General features: G+C 39.4%; 1 protein-coding gene across 1 annotated transcript; it reads left to right on the top strand.

Moving 5' to 3' along the window:
- The first annotated feature begins 482 nt into the window (after positions 1-482).
- On the top strand, positions 483-23677 carry grapa (GRB2 related adaptor protein a). The gene is made up of 5 exons (XM_026325644.1): positions 483-873; positions 4246-4343; positions 6257-6376; positions 14005-14173; positions 22307-23677. The coding sequence occupies exons 1-5, from the start codon at positions 796-798 to the stop codon at positions 22490-22492; spliced, it is 651 nt and encodes a 216-aa protein (XP_026181429.1). The 5' UTR covers positions 483-795; the 3' UTR covers positions 22493-23677.
- The last annotated feature ends 381 nt before the right edge of the window (positions 23678-24058 follow it).

The raw sequence follows: 24058 nt of genomic DNA, 5'->3' as shown, positions 1-24058 counted from the left end.
TCACTCCAGGGTACGTCTCGTAAAACTGAATTCAAATGATGTAAATTGGAACAGGTGATGTTCAACACCTGCTGCTGCTGTCAGGCCATAAGTGAGCAGCCTAATAGAGACAATATAATTTAATTTATAATTTATAAAGACTCAAGGCTGGTTTCATCATACATTGTAAATTCTGTTTAGGATTTTGGTGCATGTGTCTGAAACGGTGATAAAGGAAAAACAGCAAACATGAGCTCACTTTTTACTTTGAACGTATGAAAAAACTGAAGTTGGTTTATACAATGACAGACGTGTAACGACAAACCACACATTCGGACAATGGATTAAAGGAAATGCACACACAGAATCCGCAGAAACCACAATGAGCATATGAGACAAATATACACACAGGAAGTGCCACCCACTCACTTTTCCCCTACACTACTTGCTCTCTCTCTCTCCCTCTCTCTCTCTCTCTCTCTCTCTCTGCGAACGTAACTCATGGCAGTGTGTTGCTGAGCAGCAGCCAGTCGCGTTTTTCCCCTTGCTGAGCTCACTCGTTCATCCTCTGCTCTGACTCTTGCGTGCTCTCTGGCTCAGTGGACAGACCAGACCTTCCCTCTCCTGCCCCTCGTCTTCTCTCTCTTCTCCTTCTGTCTGTTCTGTCATTTCATCATCTGTCTTTATTGGTGTATTTTTTAAATTTCTCCCTGTTTCTCACCCTGTTTCAGGGTATTAGTGAGGGTCCCAGAGCGTGCTTCTCAGAGTGTATGTGTGTGTGTATGAGTGAGTGAGTGTTTGTTGGGGGGTTTCGGCATGGAAGCAGTGGCACTCTATACGTTTCGTGCCACAGAGGGCGATGAACTCAGTTTCAACAAGGGAGACTTGCTAAAGGTAAGGAAATTTATCTTCTATCTATCTATCTATCTATCTATCTATCTATCTATCTATCTATCTATCTATCTATCTATCTATCTATCTATCTATCTATCTATCTATCTATCTATCTATCTATCTGCCTCACACATTCCTCATGAACCAGCAGAGCCAGTAGCTTTCTCTCTCTGTGCCTCCGCTGTGATAATTACAACAATTCTAAGTTTTGCATCTACAGCTCTTGACATCTTCTATCCAGGTGCTGCTGTTGCTGAACAGTATGAAACACCAGTGTAAAGATTGCTTGAAACTTGTGTTGAATGCAAACAACGTTAAGAGATTTTGCACTGAGAAAGTGATTTTTGCTCCTAATGAGGCTGGGGATATATTCTGGGAGGCAGCTGCGAACACCAGGCATAGATATATATATATATATATATATATATATATATATATATATATATATATATATATATATATATATATATATATATATATATATATATCATCCTATAGCAAAACTTAAACTACTTAAAATGAGGTGTTAGCCACTCTGGTAAATACAGTCACCCATTATTTAGGTGTGAAGACTGATACCACTCTGATGCACGTATATACAGTAATTATGTATGTAGTTGGCCAGTTCAGCGTAGCATAAAGCCTGGAGGCAGGGAAACAATTACACTGGCTCCATGCCAGCATCTCTAAAGCTCACTAATTAACATATTTCATTTGATTCAGTTATTCAAAACCCAAAACAGAAGTGTGTCAATGTGATTTTTTTTTTATAAGGGTTACACACTGCACTACATCTTAGCTGCGTGCATCCACTTCCTGGACCTTTTGCCAAACAGACTAACTGTTTCGTCCAGTTTTCAATCACCTGACATTAGCCTTGTAGGCTATTTAATGTACAGACATGAGAGTGGTATTCATATTTTCATCTGACTCTCAGCAAGAAAATGTATAAACCCATTACTCTACTTTTTGTTACAGGATGCAAACATTTTTTAAAGCTAAGGCTAACTGCAGTGCTGAGATCATTCCTGCACAGCTGGAAATTAGTGTAGTAGAAAATTGTCCCTCTAAGACATTAGCTGCAAACCGAAGAATTAAAGAGCAAGAGCTTTGTAGGCTTACAGTGTGGCACCAGATGTTGTGCACAAATCCATCAAACAAGACACAGTGAGATCAGCTTCTCCTCTGGGATTTAGCGTGTGTGTGTGTGTGTGTGTGTGTGTGTGTGATGCTGCTGCAGGAGAGGTTTATTGTCAGACCCATTTCTAACTCTTTCTTGAATGGGAACCTTCATGTTCTTATTCTCATTATGACATTAAGATTTAATCCATTTAGACATACCATATATTACTAGTTTGAGCCATATATACAGTTTGTCATTCCACAATCCATGGTATGAGCCTTGTTATCCAACACATGTATTTGTAGATTTGTGACAGGACAATAATCCCTGAGGTTGAAATTGACCTTTAATCATATGCAGAAGGTCAGTGTATTATTCACCCCAGATAGACTCTGTTCTTATATTAGGTGACACATGAATAAAGCAATTTCTCAGTTATCCTCTTTCTAAAAATTTTTTTTTTTTTTTTTCATTTTGGAGCCTAGTGTCAATGTGTGATGCAGCCAATATGAGATGGCATTTAGTTTGGTTGCTGTCAGCACATTATTATGAAAAACAAGAAGGATTTCCTATTCTATGCACGTAACCAGTCGGTAATGTCTTAGAAATAGGCTTTGTGATTTGAAAATGCTTTCATGGAAATTCACCTGCCTGTATGATGTAATTAGGTACTGGCTAATGAATGAAAATATATTACCTTACTTAGACTGATGGATATAGGTCAAACAGTCCAAAGTGAACTCATGATTTACAGCCACATGATGTATTAACTGGAACTAAAATGGGACAACCACAGTTCAGTTTATGTGCCACATTTTTTTTCCTCCTGCCGCAACTATATTTCTTATCTCAGCCAAAGGCCTGTAGTTCAGACTTGGTCAAACTGTGCTTCTAAATTATTCTACACACAAGTAACTTGACTGTCAGATACATTTTCTGTCAATTCATTGCCCTTTTGTTATGTTAAAACACATATTGGTGCATTGTTTTATTAACGTCTTATGCAGTAGCCATGGGGTCACGGATCAATATGCCAGATTTTACCTGTGTAAAGAAATGTGATAAATAGCTTCACAGTTATATAAAAGGTAGATTGTCTGACATTCTGCTTAAAGGGATGTAATATAGTCACATCTAACTACAGGAGACACTGGAGTGGAGCACAAAATCACTAATTTCTTTTGTTCTCTAAACACTAACATATGTCTAAGTCCTCTTCCAGTTTTCAGCAACTAAAAGCACAGCAAGTAGTCAGGTAGTACAATAGCTACTTCCAATGAGATTCATGTAAAAAATATGAATCACTCAAATGAGTGGAAGTGGTCATATGTTGAATGTAGTTAATATCTGGAGACCTGAAAGACTGGAGACCTGGGGGAAAGGATAGAATAATCCGCACAGATAATGAACCGATGGCTCAACTGTTAAGGCTCAGCTAAAAAAAAATCTCCAATTAGATAAAATAATTATTATAATTCAGATAACAAGCAGTAAAATGTCATCAGCACAATTAAGGGTGGTTTCTTTTTTAGGCCAGGATGAAATGAAATAGCAAAAGCAAAGAAAAAAAAAACACTTCAAAGAGAATCTAGATGTCGTTATAAAGCATGCATAACTGTGGAGCATATGAAGAGACAGGAAGACATTATTAATAGATTTGACTGATGTTCGACTACCAGTGTCCAGTGTTCTATGTGATTTTGAACATGTTTAATAACTGTTTAATGTTTAACAAATAAATGCAGAAGCAGTGACAATGGAGGTGAGGAAAAAAGAAAAAGATAACCTTATTTATTGCACAGAAGAAGAAGTGCTCAAGTTGTGATGTGTTATACAAAGAGATATAAGCAAAACCAATGCACGATTAAGTTCCTGGAGGCACAGAGTGGACAGGACAACTTTTTGGTGTATGGGTAATATCACCCATCCATCCATCAGTTCTCCATCAGTTGCATTAAAGTTCTTACTGGCAGGATAAATTTCCAATGTACATTTTGTAAAACTTTTTTTTAGTGAGAGGTGTAGCACTGAGAGGGTTAGACTGGGTTAGACTGGAGACTAGAGGCCAAATCTCTTTTTGTGCCCTGATCATGTTCACGTTGTTAAATATCACACCTTGCAGCTGACCTAGAGTGAGAGAGGGAGGAATGATAATGGGCTTTTACCCAACAGCAACGCCCTGAGTTAGCATCATTATCAGAAATATTTCATCTGTGCATGTGTGTTTGTGTGTGTGTGCTTGCTCCTAGATCACCAACATGGAGGATGATCCTAACTGGTACACAGCTGAGCTCCACAACAGAAAAGGATTTGTGCCAAAAAACTACATTAACCTGCGGCCACATGCGTAAGTACCCACACACACTCATTTTAATACGGCAGATGAATCTGCACTGGTCTATCTAAACACCTCATCAGTGAGTGTCTGCAGCTCTGGGCAGTTTCTGATCTGCTTTGGACATCTGCAGTCCCATATCAGGCTGCCTACCCAAAGGGACATACTCACTCGCTAACTTATATAATCACACATGATGCAGCCATGTGTGCATGTGTGTGGGTGTTTACAGTGAAGCTGCTGGTACACCCTGTATCTCCGTCAGATGGTCATAACAGCAGCTGGGTTCAAATTTTTGCTGTGACAAACATTAAACTGGCAACATTACATTCACAGCCTCGTCTGAGCTGGTTCGTCCCATCCCATACCATACCATACCATCCCATACCATACCATACCATACCATACCATACCATACCATACCATACCATCCCATACCATACCATCCCATACCATACCATACCATACCATCCCATACCATACCATCCCATACCATCCCATACCATACCATCCCATACCATCCCATACCATACCATCCCATACCATCCCATACCATACCATCCCATACCATCCCATACCATCCCATACCATACCATCCCATACCATACCATCCCATATCATCCCATACCATACCATACCATACCATACCATACCATACCATCCCATACCATACCATCCCATACCATCCCATACATACCATCCCATACCATACCATACCATACCATACCATCCCATACCATACCATCCCATACCATACCATCCCATACCATCCCATACCATCCCATACCATCCCATACCATACCATCCCATACCATCCCATACCATACCATACCATACCATCCCATACCATACCATCCCATACCATACCATCCCATACCATCCCATACCATACCATACCATACCATACCATACCATCCCATACCATACCATACCATACCATCCCATACCATACCATCCCATACCATCCCATACCATCCCATACCATACCATCCCATACCATACCATACCATACCATCCCATACCATCCCATACCATACCATCCCATACCATCCCATACCATCCCATCCCATACCATACCATCCCATACCATCCCATACCATCCCATCCCATACCATCCCATACCATACCATCCCATACCATCCCATACCATCCCATCCCATACCATCCCATACCATACCATACCATCCCATACCATCCCGTCCCGTACCGTCCCGTACCGTACCGTCCCGTACCTTACCATACCATACCATCCCATACCATACCATCCCATCCCGTACCATCCCGTACCGTACCGTACCGTCCCGTACCTTACCATACCATACCATACCATACCATCCCATCCCATACCATCCCATACCATACCATACCATACCATACCATACCATCCCATCCCATCCCATCCCATCCCATCCCATACCATACCATACCATACCATCCCATCCCATCCCATACCATACCATACCATACCATACCATCCCATCCCATCCCATCCCATACCATACCATACCATACCATACCATACCATACCATACCATACCATACCAATAACTCCTCAACTCAGTCACCAGATGAAATTTCGCATGCAAGCAAACTGCTCTACTAATCAAGACTACAGAGCAAAAGATAAAATAAAAAGCGACACTATTACTTACGAGCCACTGACAAGTAAAATCCAGCATTTTGTGATTTGTGTTGTGTGCATATTTGGCAGTCATGTTTAAAAATAACTTCACAAATGTGCTAATTTTACACATTTCACTCTACCATTAACCTGTGTTTTATCTCTCTGTCAGCAATGATTTGTGCTGTTGTGAGCTTCTCATCATTTCAACCTAAAACATAAACATCCAAGGTTATTAGAAACTCTTTCCTCACGCTCATGGCAGGAACATTACTGACATCTCTCTTTCTTTGTCTGCCCCCAGCTGGTTTGCTGGTCGTATATCTCGTGGTGTGGCAGAAAGTCGACTCAGACACCGGGAGTGTGGAGCTTTTCTTGTCAGAGAGAGTGAAAGTGCTCCTGGAGAGTTCTCCATGTCTGTCAGGTAGGAGATATAAAAAAAATCATTCAAGGATCCATATACACTCTGACGTTTCTTTTGCAGGTTTACATTATTTCAGAGCTCGATTTCTAAACATAACTTTTATGTATGTTACTCTTTAAATTTTATTATTCCTATACTTCATGTGTCCTCTTATTTCTCCAAGAGCCCCGTTTCTTTACATGGATCATAAAATTTTATCCCATTTCATTTAATGTTATCTCATTCAGTTAGCAGGTCGGTCTAAACATAAAGTATATTTTATGCACATTCCTAAATGCAGTATTATTGAGTACTTGTTTGGTAACTCATATACTCTGTGTGTGTAGTATGACTGTATGTGCTTGAAGTGGCAGGGGATCAGAGGAGCAGTTGCAAGGGAGGGTTAGAGGATAAGGTGTGGGGCAACACTAAGATGGAGGCTCTGCAGTCCCTGTGGCCTGATGGGGGCTACAGTAATCCCGTCCGGCACACCACAGCATCTGGAGCTCCTGATGGGGCCAATTTAGGTTGTCTTGCTGGGCAGTGACGGTCAGGGATACAGCCGAGGCTTGGCTGTGCCTCTGGGGCTCGTGTGGAAATTGGAAGTGGAAATAGTTGAGGGTCTGGGGTTTGAATTTCAGCGTTAACACAGGCCTAAGGGTTGGCTCTTCACTGCTGCTGGGACTGTCACAGGTTAAGAGCTTGATTTGAAGGCTGGGTTTTGTGGTTGGTTCTGAAATTGTCTGGACATGATAATTCTCTCCAGAGAGAAAAGAAAAATTGGTTGCATGCATTAAGAAATCTGAAAATAAAAATGAGAGAAGGAAGAGAAGTGAGCTGTGCTGTGGGTAACTAGGTTTGCCAAGCGAGGACAGAGCAGATTTTGCTACTTTTTTTCTTCTTTTTTTTGGCTGTTTGTTGATGTCTCTCTGGCTGTTGTTGCTGGATGGTTTAGCAGCTTGAAAACTGGGTCAGGTGTTTGTGTGAGTGTATGTGTGTGGGGTCCTTGAGTGCTCACAGCTCTTCTGTCAGAGGAGCCATTCTGATAGCAGTAACTGTGGAAGATTCGGTCTTCAGCTCGGTCCAGGATTGACGTCACTCTGTAAAAATTGGATCCACTTTCACCACCATGAATTAAGACAAGGACGAGACCTTTGTTCTTGATTTATTGGAAAATGCTAAATGCATATACAATTTATTTGTCAACTTTAATATACTGAGTCTGATAAATATTGGAACCAGGTTATAATATATCCACTAGGGTGGAACGCAAACATCCCAGATTTATAAAACCAGGGACGTGACCTCAGTTTTCGGCAGTGGTGACTATAGTTCTGCTCTTGAACCCTAAGGTTAATGGAAAATCTGTCATAAAAGCATTTTCTGGTCTGAGTTAGAGATCAAATAGGACAAACTTCAGACTGTGCCGGTGAAAATGGAGCAAAGTGTTGCCAACCTAGACCCGTATAGAGAGGCATCCATTTTGCTTAGCAGGGTTTTATATTTGTGTTTGGCTCAGTAGCAGATACACCTAAATTATATATTTTGCTTTTTCTAGGTTTCCACAATGCTATAATATCAATTTACTTCGAAAAAGAGTTGAGCCGCATTCAGCGTGTTGTATACCATATTGGTGGTATTTTTTTTTTTCACTCTTGAAGACACAACTTTAACTTTGGCTTAGATGGAAAATCTCACTTCCTTATTCATACGTTGCCACAACCACTATCAGTTCCCCCACCTGCATGTTAAATTCACAGCTGAATGTAACAGCAGAGCACAGTCTCTGTGACTCATCAGAAGACACTGCAGGAAATAAGTAACTATAGAAAAAGCAGACAATGTATGTGGGGGGAGCACTGAGACACAAAACGATTACAATAATTACAACACCATATCTGAAGGTACAACTCTCCTTTAACGGCTTTGAGTTATTACAGAAGTGTTAATCAAGGGCTTGGGTTGACTCTTCTAGTTGAAACAGTGCCATATGTATTTTTTTCCAATCAGTCTGTGAGTGTGACATCATGTTGCTTTGAGCACGGATGTCTCTCTGCGTGGTAGAGCTGAAGCACGCTTCACCACAGCGATGTCCTGCTTGACACATTTTATTTATGGGGGGCCCTTGCACACACATACGTACAGTCGGTTTTCCTGTGGCATGTTTTGTGAAGGTCATGTAGAACAGAATACTTTAATGCTTTAAAAGTCAGATCAATTTTGTGCATGTGTGTGTGTGTGAAGACACCTGTGTGTACACCGCACAGATATTCAGAGTCCTGGTGCTTTACTTTGAGATTATCATTAAAAATATGTAAGCCTTGCCCCTCCTAGCACGGGTCTATAGTATTATGACTTTTCCTCACTTCCTTGCTGACCATAGCCACACTATAGCAGATATTTTAAACTAGCCTGTTTTCTTGGCCTTATGGTCTCTGTAAGCTAACATTTTCAGTTACACAAAATATTATTCTCAACTAAAAGTGCTCTCCAAAGTGGAGACCTCGAAAATGCCAGACTCTTGCCTGTGAAACTGAAAAATCATAAAGGTGCTCTATGCTTTAAGGGGACAATAATACTGTCTGGTGACACAGATTTCTCTATTGTTTTAGCCTTTCAGTCTGGATACCATCATTTCTGACTCATTCTTCCAGTGGCTGATGGCTCATGCAGTAAGTGCTGAATGGGGCCATACACTTACATACATATTTCAATCATAATGTACATACATATATCATCTTCGAGCTTTAAGTAACATATAGTGTCCCATCGATGTGATCATTTAGTGGGCAATTTCACACTGAAGTGGCTGTTGATAACCCATCAGATAAAACTACATGAGTGTAGCGAATTCATGTGGAGCAAATATGTCAAAGAACTGCATGACAGACTGAAAAAGTGAGTCAGTGAGCGAGTTACGCGACACCATTTTGGAATAAACATATGGTGCTGCAAGCAATTAGCTTCATTTTTAAGGTGAAATTCTCCTGCAAGTTGTGTTCTTGCTTTATGCACTCTCAGACCACTGAAGAAACAGTTAGACAATTTAGAGAGAGATGAATGCCAAACTAATACCACACTACAGTCTGCAGCCAGTTAGCACAGCTGAGCACCTCAGAAACTCACTGATTAACATGCATTTGTTACTTTCACATGGAGTCAGGCTAAGCTAACCTAACCTAACCAGCTCCTGGGTGGCTAATATTTAATATTTACTATACAGATATGAGAATCTTCTCATTCTAACTCTCAGTAGACATATCATGAATAAATATACTGTACATGGTGGAGCAGAGATGCTGGAGAGATTTGAAAATATTCCTAATAATGGATCTTCACCAGAACTTCATAGAATCATAGAAAAAAAACAGCCCATTGGTCTTCTCTTTTTTCAGTTCTCCAGCCACATCTCACACAATTTAATACTGCAGCTCAGTGACCAAAACACAATTCAGAGAGACTTGAGAGAGACAGGGACATAAATACAAAGAGAAATAGAGAGAAGAGGGAAAATATAGAGAGATGAAGAGCGACAGAGGGAAAGAGCAAGCAGCAACAGCAGATAAAACAGGCTGAAGGAAAAGCTTATGGCAGGTGGAGGGAGGGGTGTGTGTGGGGTGGTGGGGTGGTGCATGATTTAAGTTCCCAGTGAGTCCACTGGGAGACAAAACCTCCAGAGAACTTCCTCCTTTCTTGTCTCTGTTTTTTACTCAGCTTTTTCTACTTTATTCTATCCCTACTCGATACTCTGCCTTTTCACTCTGTCCTTCTCATTTTCATCATCTGATGATCTTTATACATTTGAGTTTTGTGAGTGTATTTATTATTATTGGATTTATAATCAACTTATGGAACAGAAGGTAGTTTAAGGATCTGTTAGTGGACTCTTACTTGAACATGTGGCTTGTTGGGTCTGTGTGCTAAGATTTATCTATTGACATTATGTCTTCAGTTAAAAAAGCTCATGCTCAGCTCAGGAACTGTTGGATTGCAGTTAAAATTGACTATTTGGTGGTTATATATTCATTCTTCTATCTGAGGATGCTCAAAAAGTCCTCACTCGCATGGTCTAAGTCTCCAACTGGTATTCACAATGTACAGCCATGCAAATACACACAACACACACAGACTACTACAGTTACAGAGCTAAACTGACAGCTGGAGGTGTCAGTTTGTCTGTGTGAAGAATCCCAGACATCTGCAGCAGTTTAGAGATGGAACAGCAGATTAGGGAAAGGGAGGGCGGGAGGTTTTGCCCAATGAGAGACATCAAGAACAAGGAAGTGAGAACAGATTGATGGAGGAAGTCGAAAGAAAGACGGATAGATGACCTTTGTGCTTCTTTGTGCTGGAGCAGAGTGTTAAAAATAACTTCTATCCCCATCTACAGTATATCTCTCTGTGTGTTCAATCTCTACATCAGTTTCATTTTCTCTCTTTCAGTCTTTCTCTCTCTCATTCTCTGTTAATCTCTCCCGCTTTTACTTGGAAAAAGAAGATAATCTCTTTATCGCTGTTGGCCTTAATTACACGAGATCAGGCAAATGAGAGGGCACTTGGAGAGTGTGCACTGTGTGTGAGTGTGAGATGAAGCTGAGACAGATGCTCTCTGTGTTGTGCACATTGGTTCTCTGGGTAATAATTGATAAAACCTTCAATATGATATTACTTAACACTGATACAGCTGCATTACATCTGCTCCCTCCTTAACCTTCTCGTTAGCCAGCCTTACTCCCAGCATGAGCAGAAGTCCGATACTTTATAAAATACTATTAACTTTGCATTGTTCAAATGACCTTATAAAAGTATGCAGGAGGTGATAAAAGAGCCATACTCTACATTTACATGTCCTAGTTCAGAGTGATAGATAAATGATATAGATGATATTGTTCCATGAATTTCCATTATATTTAGTTTAAAATGCATTTATTTTGTTTGTGTTTCATCACTCAGGTGATACAGAAGCAGAGTAGTGCTATGAACCTCATGGCAAATTGAGTATTAAGAAGAAATGTGGGTTAAGTGTTGCTCAATAAAAATTGGAATGGACTCTGGTATATGGTGGTTCTGCAGGATTTTAGTTTTGATGCCTACAATTGGAGAAATCTTCACTTAGCTCATTTTCAAATTCAAGATGAAAAATTTTTATTGTCTCACAATTTACTAGTGCAGGCCCCTGTATTCTATATGTATATATACAGTATGTATATGTATGCTTTTTAGGGTTATCATAGGGTTTTATATTGTGCCAAGGCTTAGAGTATTCATACAAATGTATCAGGTCTAATGGCTCAAAAACTGATCCAAAATCACAGTAACAAACAAAGTAAATGCAAAATGTGGCATGCTTCTTCCTAACACCTGCAGGAAATGCAAACTAGATGTAGTAAAAAGGTACAGCACAAATTAAAATGATGTTTTGTTTCCTTTTTCCTTCCTTCTAATCTGGCGTGTTTAACTCTGCATCACATAATTGTGAATCCCCTAAAGGGAAAGTTCTTACCATGCCCACATCCTGTTTTTTATCGCCACTCCTCTCTGTACGTTTTACAGCTTTGGTCCTATTGAACCCTTAATTATTATTTCTTTGTTATACGCTGAGGTCACTGGGCAACGCTTTGTTTCACTCACACAAACAACAGCACGAGTACACAACTGGCAGCAGTAACAGAGCCCCACCAGTAGGGTGCAGCAGAGTGTGACAGACATCTGGGGACAGTGGTGGGGCTGATGGAGATCAGTCACACAGAAGATGTGTTGTAGATGTGTGTGCGTGTATGTCAGTGGAAGGATAAAGCTGACTCAAGAGAGGCAATGGAGACACTGTGGAGCAGATAAGCAGAGGGATTGCGATAGGGAGGGAAAAGTTAGAAGTCAGATAACAGAAGAGTGAGAGCAGAACAGGGAGGAATACAGACCCACAGGCAAAGCAAATGAAAATAAGAGGCAGGCAGACAGTGCTGCTGCTCACTGGGTAAAGTAAATGTTCAAAGACTATAAAGCCTGGTACAGTGTCAATCCAAAAATAAGTTAAAAAAAAGTCACATTTGGTTTGAAATAATGTTTTGAACTAAAAGCTCCCTGTTTTTTTTTTTTTTTAAACACTAGTTTCATCACTTTCCAGACAGAGCATGAGGAGAGAATGAGGACACACAGAGTGAAATAGAGAAGGTAGAGAAAGAAGGGCAGGGTGGAGGTGAATACCATCCATTAATGAGGGAGTCGGTCCTGCTTGTTCCCAGAGCCCAGCGTCTGAATAGAGAAAGGAATCCAATGTGAAACAAACTCATGCTCATTTACTTTCTCTGAGCTTGGAGAGCTTGTGCCAATCAGAGTAGAAAGAGGAGGAGTTTACTGAGGTTAAACCACAAACACCATATTGAGCAGAAAGATAATAAAAAAGCTTAACACTGTTTTTCATTTACATATTATCTTTTTTTTTTTTTTTTTCAAAAATTGACATAAGCTTAACACACACCTACTCCATGATGTGTTTAGAAATATGGGGGTGTAGTATTGACTTCTGCTGCATATTCGATGCAGTTATATAACAGCATGATCATGGTGAGATGTCCAGATTTCTAAAGATAAGCTGGCAAGTTACTTAGCAACCAGCACAGAGCAGGATAGGGGGGCAGGTATGATTGCCAATGAACACTGGCCAAACTCTTTTAATCATAACAACAAGGCATGCACTCCAACAATGTGGCTATTTTTGTTTGTGCCACCGGTTTTATTACGTTTTTTTAATTTAACTACACTAAATGAGTTTTTTTATCCATCAACCCTGTATTCATCAAAACCACCGGCACAGTGCAAATGTCTAATACATTACACATTTAATGCACATCTAAGTGGGTATTGCATTTGTTTAACATGATCTACTTTGCACAGAATCTCCCAGATCCACAGAGCAGCTCATGTAAATGTCATTGTCTGCTCTTTTAATTCCAAAATATGATATGCACACATTGAAAAGGCTTCACTGGTAATTGCCTCCCTTCTCTCCTAATTATATTGGGGACTATATTTTGGATTAATCTGAGTTTCTCCTTTTTAATGTGATGGCTAAAGTAGAATGGTGTTATTTCTCTATGGAGTCACACTACGTGGTTAAGAAAATATAACCTAAAATTAAAAAAATGCAATAACACTGAAAATAAGTGTTGAGTCCAGTGTTTTTTGAGGCGACAAACAAACAGGATGACACTGAATCCGTGCCAGCCCCACCAGCTGACAGCTGTGATGCTAAAGGGGTGTCTGTGAGGACTAAAGGCCAAGACTCTTGCTATCAGCCCAAAGCAGTTCCAAATTTATTGTATGCAAAATGCAATTTGTGAAGACACACTGAGACGGGACCAGAAGCTGTCCAACTGTCTATTTAGCTCCCTGTCACTATGCAACAACGACATGCACAACAACCATGTCTCTCCCATTTTTTATATATGTATCAAACATTACATATCGTCACTATAAGGGACATTTTCTCGTGGTACCAATATCTTATAAAGTAAATGGCCTATGAAGGTGCAGCAATTCTATATAAGCATGAACAGATATTAAAAGTTTCATGGTTCTAAGAGTTTGGAAGAGCAGCTAAATGTCATTCACCTTTTAAAACCCTCTGTATTTCTCTCTTTATCTTGCAGTTATGGGGACCACGTTCAGCATTTTAAGGTGCTGCAGGATCGCTGTGGTCAGTACTACGTGTGGGACGAGCTCTTTTCCTCTTTGAATGAGCTTGTGGAGTTTTACCATAGCAACAGCATCGCTAAGGAAAGGACTGTCTTTCTGAGAGACCCTGAGCACTTCGCCAGGGTGAGCATGTTGTCTCCTTGTTTGTTTTTCTCTTGTTTATATACTATTTGGTGCTTAATTATCACCTAACGCTTTTTTTACCATATCATCCACAATAAATGAGACAAGTAACAAATGTATTTTAAGTAAGAACACAGATATTTGGCGAAATCTCTTAGCAAAACATCAGGATTAACAATTATAACTTAATGAGGATCATTAGAGAATATTTGACACAATGCTTTTCAAAAAAAAATTAAATTAGGATATTTCCTGTAATTTCCATGTAACTGGGACTTGTTCATATTTGCAATTATTGCAAAATATCACTAGAGAGGACACTTTCCAAGAAATCCCATCTCAGTTATGTAGCAGTATTGTTATGCAATGTCATTTTCAATCTCTTCTCTAAACCATTTAAAACAGATTTGTTCTCGTTGTCATTAGTCTCTGACTCCTTCCACTTCGACCTGTGCTGTCAGAGATTTAGTTAAATATGTGCTGAGACTGATGGGACTCAGTGAAACAGCATTTTGATAAAGGGGGTATTTTTTTATATCTGTTGTAAAATCAGTATGTTTTTCTAACATTAACAAGGTACCTAGGTGTTCACATTTCATTTCGCAATGACTGTATACGGCACGGTTTGACATAGAGGTGCAGCTTGTAATGACAGATCACACGACTGTCGTTGGTTTGGAGCAAAACCAAATCAGTCATCTCAGGCACTGAGCCAGAGGGAGTGAACACTGCAGCGCTAAAGAAAACGTATTTTAAAGGCCATTATTTATATCAGTCATGATTTAATCCCTTTGCATCAAGTTCTGACAGAAAATGAATTTGATTAGTTGTGTTTGACCCAGTTTCCTTTGATAGGTCAGACACACATGAGCAAAATTAGCATTTGTTTTACTCTCACCTACAGTACAGTATCCATACATAAGAATATATATTATATTAATATGTAGGTCAACTACCTATAAGTTAGTAAACAGTAATGCTGTGGAACGAAAACCAACATCTAACCTAAAGGCGTCTCCCAAATGTCAGCAGGTTTAGTGAGAGAAAATGACAGGTAGTTCCCATGACATTGTCACCATGAGAGAGCTGTTCTTGTTACTGTGAACTCATTACCGAGACCAGATCACATTTCATGGTAACTACTAGGAGTGGCAGGTAAACTGCACCCACAGCTGAACCGGGTCATGCTGGAGGGATTTAATCCACAGAGATCCTGCCCTGAACAGCATGCTCATATCACTGTAACACCAGCCACATGCTAATACTTCACATCCTGTATTCACTTATGAAGCTTGTCACCTGAGAATAGACGGCCATTCATTTAGCAGCTAAAGATATAGCACTGATTACCGGGTGCGGTTGATTGATAAGAGTATAATGGGATCAGAAAAGGCTGTCATGTAGGGAGCATATTACAGAAATTGTATTTCGGCTTTCGCAATTTCCCAGAGTTGCATCTCTGATTTTCGGATGTAGGGATATGTTTGATTGGGTTGTGTGTCTGATCAAGTTTCTCTTTGGTGACTGCAAATTTTCCTCTGGCACCACTATGATGTTGATATTTGTGGTTTTGAATGAATTGTCTCAAAAATTATTTGATTGACTGCCAATATATTTTGTGCAAATATTCATGTCTCCCTCATGATGAACTGCAATAATTTTTATGCTCCTCCAATGTTTCATTTAGCACCACCATAATGCCAAACAGCTTATTAACAAATGTTACCATGTTAACCTGCTAAACAAAGACATGGACACTGTAAACATTTGCCCTACATTCAACTTGTTAGCATGCCGATGTTATTTGTTCAAACAAACACTTGTCTTGCAATTAAACAGTTTAGTCTTGTTACCTTATGTTCCTCTGGCAATTAATCTGTTTCATTCTAGGATCTAAAATACATAATTTATTATTCATCACAACTAAAATAGACATTTGATCATATGGAGTTGAGAAGTCAACCCCTAAGTTTGAATTGTTCAGTAAAAATAGGCTCTTTTAGTCGCTCATTTGCTGCCAGGCCCACTCAAGCACTATAACAACATAAGAGTATAATCAATACGCTTTAACTCTTAAGACCAATGACTTTTGAAATGAAATTTGCCTATAATGATGGCAATACGTATTCAAACTGACACTGGAGCATTGTGCTCGTACCAAATTGCCTCCTAGAGTGCTCACGTCAAGAATTCTTATCATTATAGAAATCTTATCGTTTGTAGTGAACACTGCTCTTATAAATGACTAAACTAGATTAATGTGGAATGTCGAAATCTCACATAAGGTCTGTGTTCTGTAGTTATCAGGTCTTCAGTTCTCCTCCAACTCTGTTTTCACGTTCATTTAGATTGCATGTAGAGTTTATTCCTAGAATTTAGAGATGCTTTTTCAAAGATAGAACTTATTTAAATATATAGTATTTATGAAGAATGAAAAATGACCGAGACGTTATTAGAACCAAACTGAGAGAGGAAACAACACATGTACACAAACATGTACACATTCTCCTGGACATTATCCAGAGGGTGTATTTTAAAGTTTTATGCAGGTATTGCTTTTTCAGGTATAAAAACCTATTTCTCTCACTTTTTGCCCTGATTGGATTTGTATTCTGCTTGTGTCTAAAAACTCAAACCCAAAAGACTGCAGCTACAAGTCTCTACAAAAATAAAACAGAAGTTCGATCTGAAATAATGGTCTCGTAATGATAGTTTAAAATTTATGAACTGGAGTACTCCAATGCATTAAAAAATGCAGGACATAAATGAATTAATGCATACAATAGATTAGAGCCAGCAGGATTTGGACATTTCATCAACTTTTATTTTCTAAATCTGAATCTTATAACTCAGCTGGGGTTATTGTTGTAACTGGCAACAGCAAGCCGACTGGTGCTGTATTTCTCCTGGTCTTTCAGACAGATGGTTTTCCTCAAAATAGGTTTTCATTTCACAGAGGGGGCTTCTTAGAAATCGAGCTTTTGTTCAGTAAAATCCTGCCACACAGCTGAACAGTTTCATGCATGTTCTAAACCACTGGGATGCTGATTTCTATAGCGCTCTATAGAAATACATCCGGACCAGGTGCCAGTGAAGATTTTAGCTTCAGGACATTATGATGGTAGTTAAATGGATGATAACAATGGGGATCCAGTGGAGGTTAATAAATGAAATACCATTACAATCTAAATCTCTTTAATGTGGGCGACTAACACGGTGAAGCAACACCAGACTTGAGCAATTTGGTTTCCTGAGAAGTTTATTTTTTAGTGTTCATATAGAATGATGATGAGACCATCAACACCATTTGTCTTCTATCCTCAGCTAAGCTACTTGTGTCATGATGTTTAACCTTAGGCTAAATGCATATGAATTGCATTGGCTCCAATGATCTGCCATGATTTCTAACTCATAAAGAACAGAAGCTGCCTTATTTTCATGCTTTATAGGTATGGATTGCTGATATACCAAAGAATGTTTAGGCTTTTTAATTAAATTCTATTCTCCCATATTCCTCCTATATTGTGTTGTGACTGATATCATGGCAGCAGAAGTGCTGAAGACACAGAAATGTCAAAACACAGCAAACCAATAACAGAGTACTTCATTATAACCTTCTCTCATTCTCTTCCTTAGAAAACATATAAATCATAACGGCAAACCTTAGTGGGTGTTTATAACCGCATCATTTTCCATATTCTTAACTTACGAAGACAATAAGCATCAATGTAAAAAACTACTGGTCAGTATGCTGCCCTGCCGTGGCCTGGAGATAATGATTAGCTGCGTTTATCTTTATTTTCTTGTAGCCCGAGAAGAAATCTGTCTTTCCACATCAGATCACAGCAGCTAAATCATACCTTTATATCTGTGACCTCATTTACTCTACTGTGTGACTGTTTAAATTAGAGTCAGTTAAATTATTTGTAGACTATTGTCAAAGTAGAAATAGACAATTATCTGGTAACAAGCAACAATCTTAAATATTTTGTGCGAACTCACTGTCTGCCTAGTTTGGAAACCTGTTCCTTTTTGCTGAGGAGCCTAACCCAGTTTTATGTTGAGTTTTAGGTTGACAGCAGAACAAAAGAACAAAGAGATGAGATCATATAAACACCATAGTACTTTCCACTGACTTGAACTTCTGAGCACTTAAACATATCATGTTTATCTTTAATCCAAGCCAGTTGTCTCTGCTACATTAATTTTAGTTTGTGCTCCAGCCAGTCATTTTAAATAAAATCACAGTCAGCAGGTCTTTGTATCAGTGAGGCTTCATCTTGACACTCATTGCATGGCTCCCACTGAGCATGTTGCCCGCATCACTTACGATGTCAAAGATCATGCAACACTTGCACAATGCACTAAACCTTTTCTTGCCTCAGTCATGCCTAAATTCCTGCCAGTTCATCCAGCAGCTCTCTGCCCTGTCTTTATAAACTTGTTTTGAATGCACTATGAGTAAAATATTAATAGTATATCCACTTTACCCACTTTTATCCATTTACTGGCACACCATTGTATCTATCTTCTCTTTTTCCGCCCGTGCTGCATTATGATACAAGGAAAAATTCTTTATATTTTTATAATTAAAATGTATGAAATGAGTCCACAAAAACAAGTTATAATCATGTTAACCCCAACCTGTGCATTGTAAATGTTTGATGGAAATACTGCATTAGGTTGACATTAGTGTTTCTGGCACCACTGTATGGGTCAGGTTCACAGACATGAATAATAATCTGAGTCTGTGCATCATGATGCTTTAACTGTTGTCCCTCCCTATGCACAGGTAATCTTTCCAAACTGGTTCCACATCAGCTCATTATATAGCTTCAGATCATTTCTTACTGTGGCGAGATGAGAAAAATGCCTCAGTATATTTATGTCCTTAATGGCCTGTGTTTCTAAGCTTTCTCTTCAAAGTAAAAGCTTTATCCTGCAAAACTTCGCCCTCTTTTTGACAACTTGTCATTTTCAAGTAGACACAGAAACAGTGTCAGTAGCTCTTTTTATCTGCGTATTTGTGTGTGTGTGTGTGTGTGTGAGCAGAGACAAATCTAGTACAAAGCTGGAGTCCATTGATATTACAGAGTAATTTGTTCCACTGTCACAGAGAGGGTGTTCATCACAGGGCGGTAGAGTGCAGCTGATACGGACAGACCATATTTCTCCTTCCGAACCGTCGCGCCTCACAAGCTGCCACAGAAAAATGAATGGGTTTTCCCTGCGCTCTCTCACACACACACACACACACACACACACACACACAAACACACAAACATGAATATATATGCACAGAAGTCACAGTATTGCTTGTGCAAACTCAACACACTCATAGCCAAGCAAACAGAGGCCTGCACACACATGCTCACTCACACCCAAACAGGCAGAGAGTACATGCATGCACACACAAACTAAGATCCTCAGCTGGATCAGTGAAATAATACAAGATAAGACCTTGGGTAAGACGGTGAGGATTTTATAGATTTGAGGGACTGATAGATTGTGTCTGTGTCTGTTGATCCTAATCCTGCTGTCTGGTTTGTGAGAGAACTTGTTTGTGTGTGCCTGCTTCTGCTTGGATGCCATTATATTGGGTCTTGTGCTAAAACAGCACAATCCACAGCAATAAAGCACAGAACTGCAACACAAAAACACACGCACATGTACAAATACACAATGCACACTATTGGTATTCCTTCCAGTCTCTCGACTCCCTCCCAGTTCATATCACATCCACTTTTCTCTGTGGGAGTGCATCTGACAGCTAGGGGTTGGTTATGTTCAAGACGCTGTCCTTAAAATAGTGGCTTTTATTCTGCTCCTCTTAAACTGGTTTTATTTCACGAGTCAACAGAGATCAGAGGAGGCTAGCTATCAGGGAGGAGAAAAACACTACTTTCATGAACTCAAAAAAAAAAACAACAACACATACACACGGGTGATATACAAAGCACCGTATCTGCAGGTTTGATTTGAAAGCAGTTTAGTGTGTCATGAATGCTGTCAAACACAGTTTAACAGGGATTTGAATTTAGCAGCTGTGTATGTGCTAGGTGTGCACTCTCATTTTGCCCTCACATAAATCATTCTGGACTTACAGCATCTTTTAGTCTGTGTGTCACTCTGTTTCTTTGTTTCTGTGTCGTGACCTGCACAAATTACAGTTTTGTTATTTATTCTGTTTAAAGCTGCTGTATCCTGTTAAAGCCCACATGTAGCAAAATAACAAACAACAAGGAGAAGAGCTGTACAGCTTGATTTTAATGTTTCCTGAAGTTGTAACTGGCTTTTATGAAATGCACCATGTTTACCAGCCTAAACCACAGCATGCGTCTAAATCTAAATCTTCGTTTAGCTTTGGCCTGTTTAAAGAAAACAAACTGTCTGACGAAGCGTGCTACGTCTCAGGGTGCTAAATTCAAATGCAGTTAGATTATGTCCAAACGCAAACTACAGCCTTAAAAACACCAGATGTAAACGTAAAGCAGCTGGCAGCAGGTTACATTTTGAAACTCTACTGGAAAATGCAGGGCTTCATGTTCCTCTATGGAAATCAGCCTGTTAGATATTAACATATCAAATGTCCCTGAAGCTACATCACACAAACAAATAGTTTTTGTTATGAATCTCTCATGTCTGTATGGTAAATATTTTATGTGGCTCAAGCCAGCAGCCTCTTATTCTTTTTACTCTTTAGTTTTTGTATGGATAAAACAATCAGCATATAATGGGTTAATTCATGAGGTTTACAGATTCTAAGATAAAGTCAGTTCTGAACAGATGTGATTGCTATTCCTTATTCCCTGTGCAGTGTCATGAGCTATCTGATTCATGCTGAGCTATCTGCACGTTTCAGATTCATATTTAATGTAGAGACGTTAGCATAATACTGACCTTTCTATTTACGTCTCAGCCAGGAAGTGAATCAGTCTATTTTCTATAACATTACCTCACTCTATTTCCCGTTAAAATGGTAAAGAATATTAAAATATTAAATCCAAAAAGGTACATCAGAGAGATATATATATAACATATCTGTCACCTGCTCATGTCAGTCTTTCAAATTTGTTCAGCTGACAGCTTGTTTGTAACATACTGTGGATCAGTCAGCGTATATTCATCACAGTTTGCTTTCATGTTTGCTTTTTGTCTTTGCACTGGTACCTGCTACTGTCTTGGCTTTCACGTTGAATTAATTTTTAATATGAACGGTCGGACTGACCATAGTCTGGCTAGATAAATGTTAAATGAAAATGATAAATAAAATATATGTGCACTTTACAGAAACATACAGTGAATTCCTTATTAAGTGGACACACAGTTAGTATACCCAGCCTGCTTTTGTTGATGTACTGAAATTTGAACTCTTCAGAGCCAACATTTCCTATTTTGTGTCTTTGCAAAAACAGTTTTTTTGTTGTTTTGTAATGCAGCAATAGAGGTAACAAGTACAATGTCAGGAGTTAACAAAAACAACAGTACTGACCACCATAAATTTCTGAGTTTGGTCAATGGGGAAGTCTAAGAATCATGAAATTCTTCAACAGAGAGAGGATTTCCAACATTTCAGACATTATGTAAAATAAAACCATGTCATATTGACATGACTTGAGTCTTTTTAAACACGACGGCAGCTCAGGATGATGTTGGTTGAGGTGTTGGAATTGTGCAGTGAGTCACTTACAGCTCTTACGGCTCACTGCTGTCAAAATTAAAATGATGTATATGACAGTGTTTTATTTCTTTTTATGAACACCTGCAGTCCACACTAACGTCAGTGACAGATTCATTTCATTTCCTGTGACAGCTTCACAATAAAATCCACCCTGTGCTTAACCAGTTCAATGCTTTTAATGTGAAGCAGCAGGATTTGGATTTGGCTTGAACACAGCTCACATTCAGAATTAGGAGAGTGAACATTGGATCTTCGTGAACTCCACCAGTGAAAATGATTAGGCAGAGAGGTCGTAACAGAATGTGAACTGAATGTCTCTAACTAAAAACAAGATATAGTGATGCTTTATGAAAAGTTTAAGCTGGACTTTTTATATTGTGACTGCATCAGAGGTGGTGAAGTGAAGTTTTCACTAACTCTTCTTTTCCTCTCCATCTTTTTCTTTTCCGCAGCGTTCCCATCATGCACATGCTCTCTTTGACTTCACACCCCACCATCCCTCCCAGCTACGCTTCCTGCGCGGTGATGTCATCGAACTCATTGACTGCTCTGATGCGCAGCGCTGGAGGGGCCGTTGCCATGGACACGTGGGCTACTTCCCCCCGGAGTACGTCCAGCCTATTTACCAATGCCAATGACCTGACGCATCAATCAAATGCACAGCCATTCCCACAGGGTCAGCTGTCTTGACCCCGCCCATCATACTGCTCCCCTGCTCTGCTCTGTCCCATTAGTCTTTGGAGCAGGTGGCTGCCAAGCTGGCGATGAACTGCCTTTTATGTAACTCCTCACATTTTCCTGTGATGTCACGTGTCAATCACAAACCTCGCCCAATCAGCTGCTACAGGCTCATCAATCACTTCCACCTGACCCCATAGCTCCACTTCTCTTTAAACGTGTAAATAAAAAACAGATATGGACCTAAACACTGTGGAGAACTCACACACAAATACTCAGACAGACAAACTTACACAAACACGCTCCCAGGCATAATTTATTAGAACTTATCAGCAGTGGAGCAGGCTAAATGAAAGCAACACACACACACACACTCACACTAACCTGATGAAGAGAATACAAAGTGTGTGTGGCCCTCAGGAGCTTGTGGAGGAAAGGCAGGGTTTCTCTGCTGCAGATGAGTCAGGATTTGCTCCAGTATTTTGCCACTGTTATCACGAGGACATCCAATTACCTGAGCAGATAGAAACAGAGTTATTGTGTTTTGAACTTTGGGGCGAAGACACTTAGAGGATGTTGACACAGCAGATTCCTCTCACGCTGGGCTGATGAGTGTGTGTGCGTGCTTGTGTGGAGAGTTTTGTGTAAAATGTAAATGTACACATGAAAATCTGCAAAACTAAAGTATGTGTTGGTTTATTATTGAGTAATGGGAAAGTTATGGCATATATGTACGAGTTTGGAGATGTTGGTTGTGACTGTGTGTGGATATGTGTGTGTGTGTGTGTGTGTGTCCCCTGTACAGCCAGTGCTGTGTGGACCACTGAAGGATGTTACTGTTACTTCTGGTGACCAATAAGATGATATGAATGCACATGGTTTTAAAATACACAGCTTAAAATGGTATACGCTCAACTCAATTTATGACTCATTTCTTTGTTTCCATGTATTTATTGTTATTCCTGTGTAACCTTAGAAATATGTATTATAATATTAAGTAAAATATTGTATAGGAGGTTTTTTCTGTTGCAACACAGTTGAAGAAAACCACTTCTTTTGTGATTGACAGTAGGAACTTGGACTGGTCTTCCTTAACCTGTAATGACAAATCATTTAAATAAAAGTGGTACATTTACTTCTTTGAACATGAGGTTTCGAAATTATTGGTCAATAACATTTTAAAGTCTGTTATATGAATGTGTCTACTGAAATGCAATACACCAGGTACACAACCTCAGTAAGACTTTGTGAAAGAAAACTAAAGCTGGATTATATGAGCGTCTCACTATGTCCTAGCCTGAAGTATGTCCATCATAGTCTTATTGTTTCAAAAAATGAGCATGCTTCCTTTTTGCCGTAGGCATATTCTGCTGATTTCGGTGATTGTGTAGGTTCCAGATGTCTGAATCTCAGTCCACATCTCTGACTTTTTCAGAGATTCAAATAGAATAATTAAAAGTAACAACAGGGCAACTGCATTTCATTCAGAAAGCTGCACTTGGTCACATTTTATGCCTTGCAGTCCA

This window comes from Mastacembelus armatus, chromosome 8 (assembly GCF_900324485.2).
Source record: "Mastacembelus armatus chromosome 8, fMasArm1.2, whole genome shotgun sequence".
Taxonomy (NCBI): domain Eukaryota; kingdom Metazoa; phylum Chordata; class Actinopteri; order Synbranchiformes; family Mastacembelidae; genus Mastacembelus; species Mastacembelus armatus.
This window is presented reverse-complemented; position numbering and strand designations above follow the sequence as displayed.

Bases quoted from the DNA above. Each gene is read 5' to 3' on its own strand.
- grapa (XM_026325644.1), top strand. From the start codon at position 796: ATGGAAGCAGTGGCACTCTATACGTTTCGTGCCACAGAGGGCGATGAA. The intron at 6,377-14,004 runs GTAGGAGATATA...TTTATCTTGCAG, and splicing joins GAGTTCTCCATGTCTGTCAG to TTATGGGGACCACGTTCAGC. The intron at 14,174-22,306 runs GTGAGCATGTTG...TCTTTTCCGCAG, and splicing joins ACCCTGAGCACTTCGCCAGG to CGTTCCCATCATGCACATGC.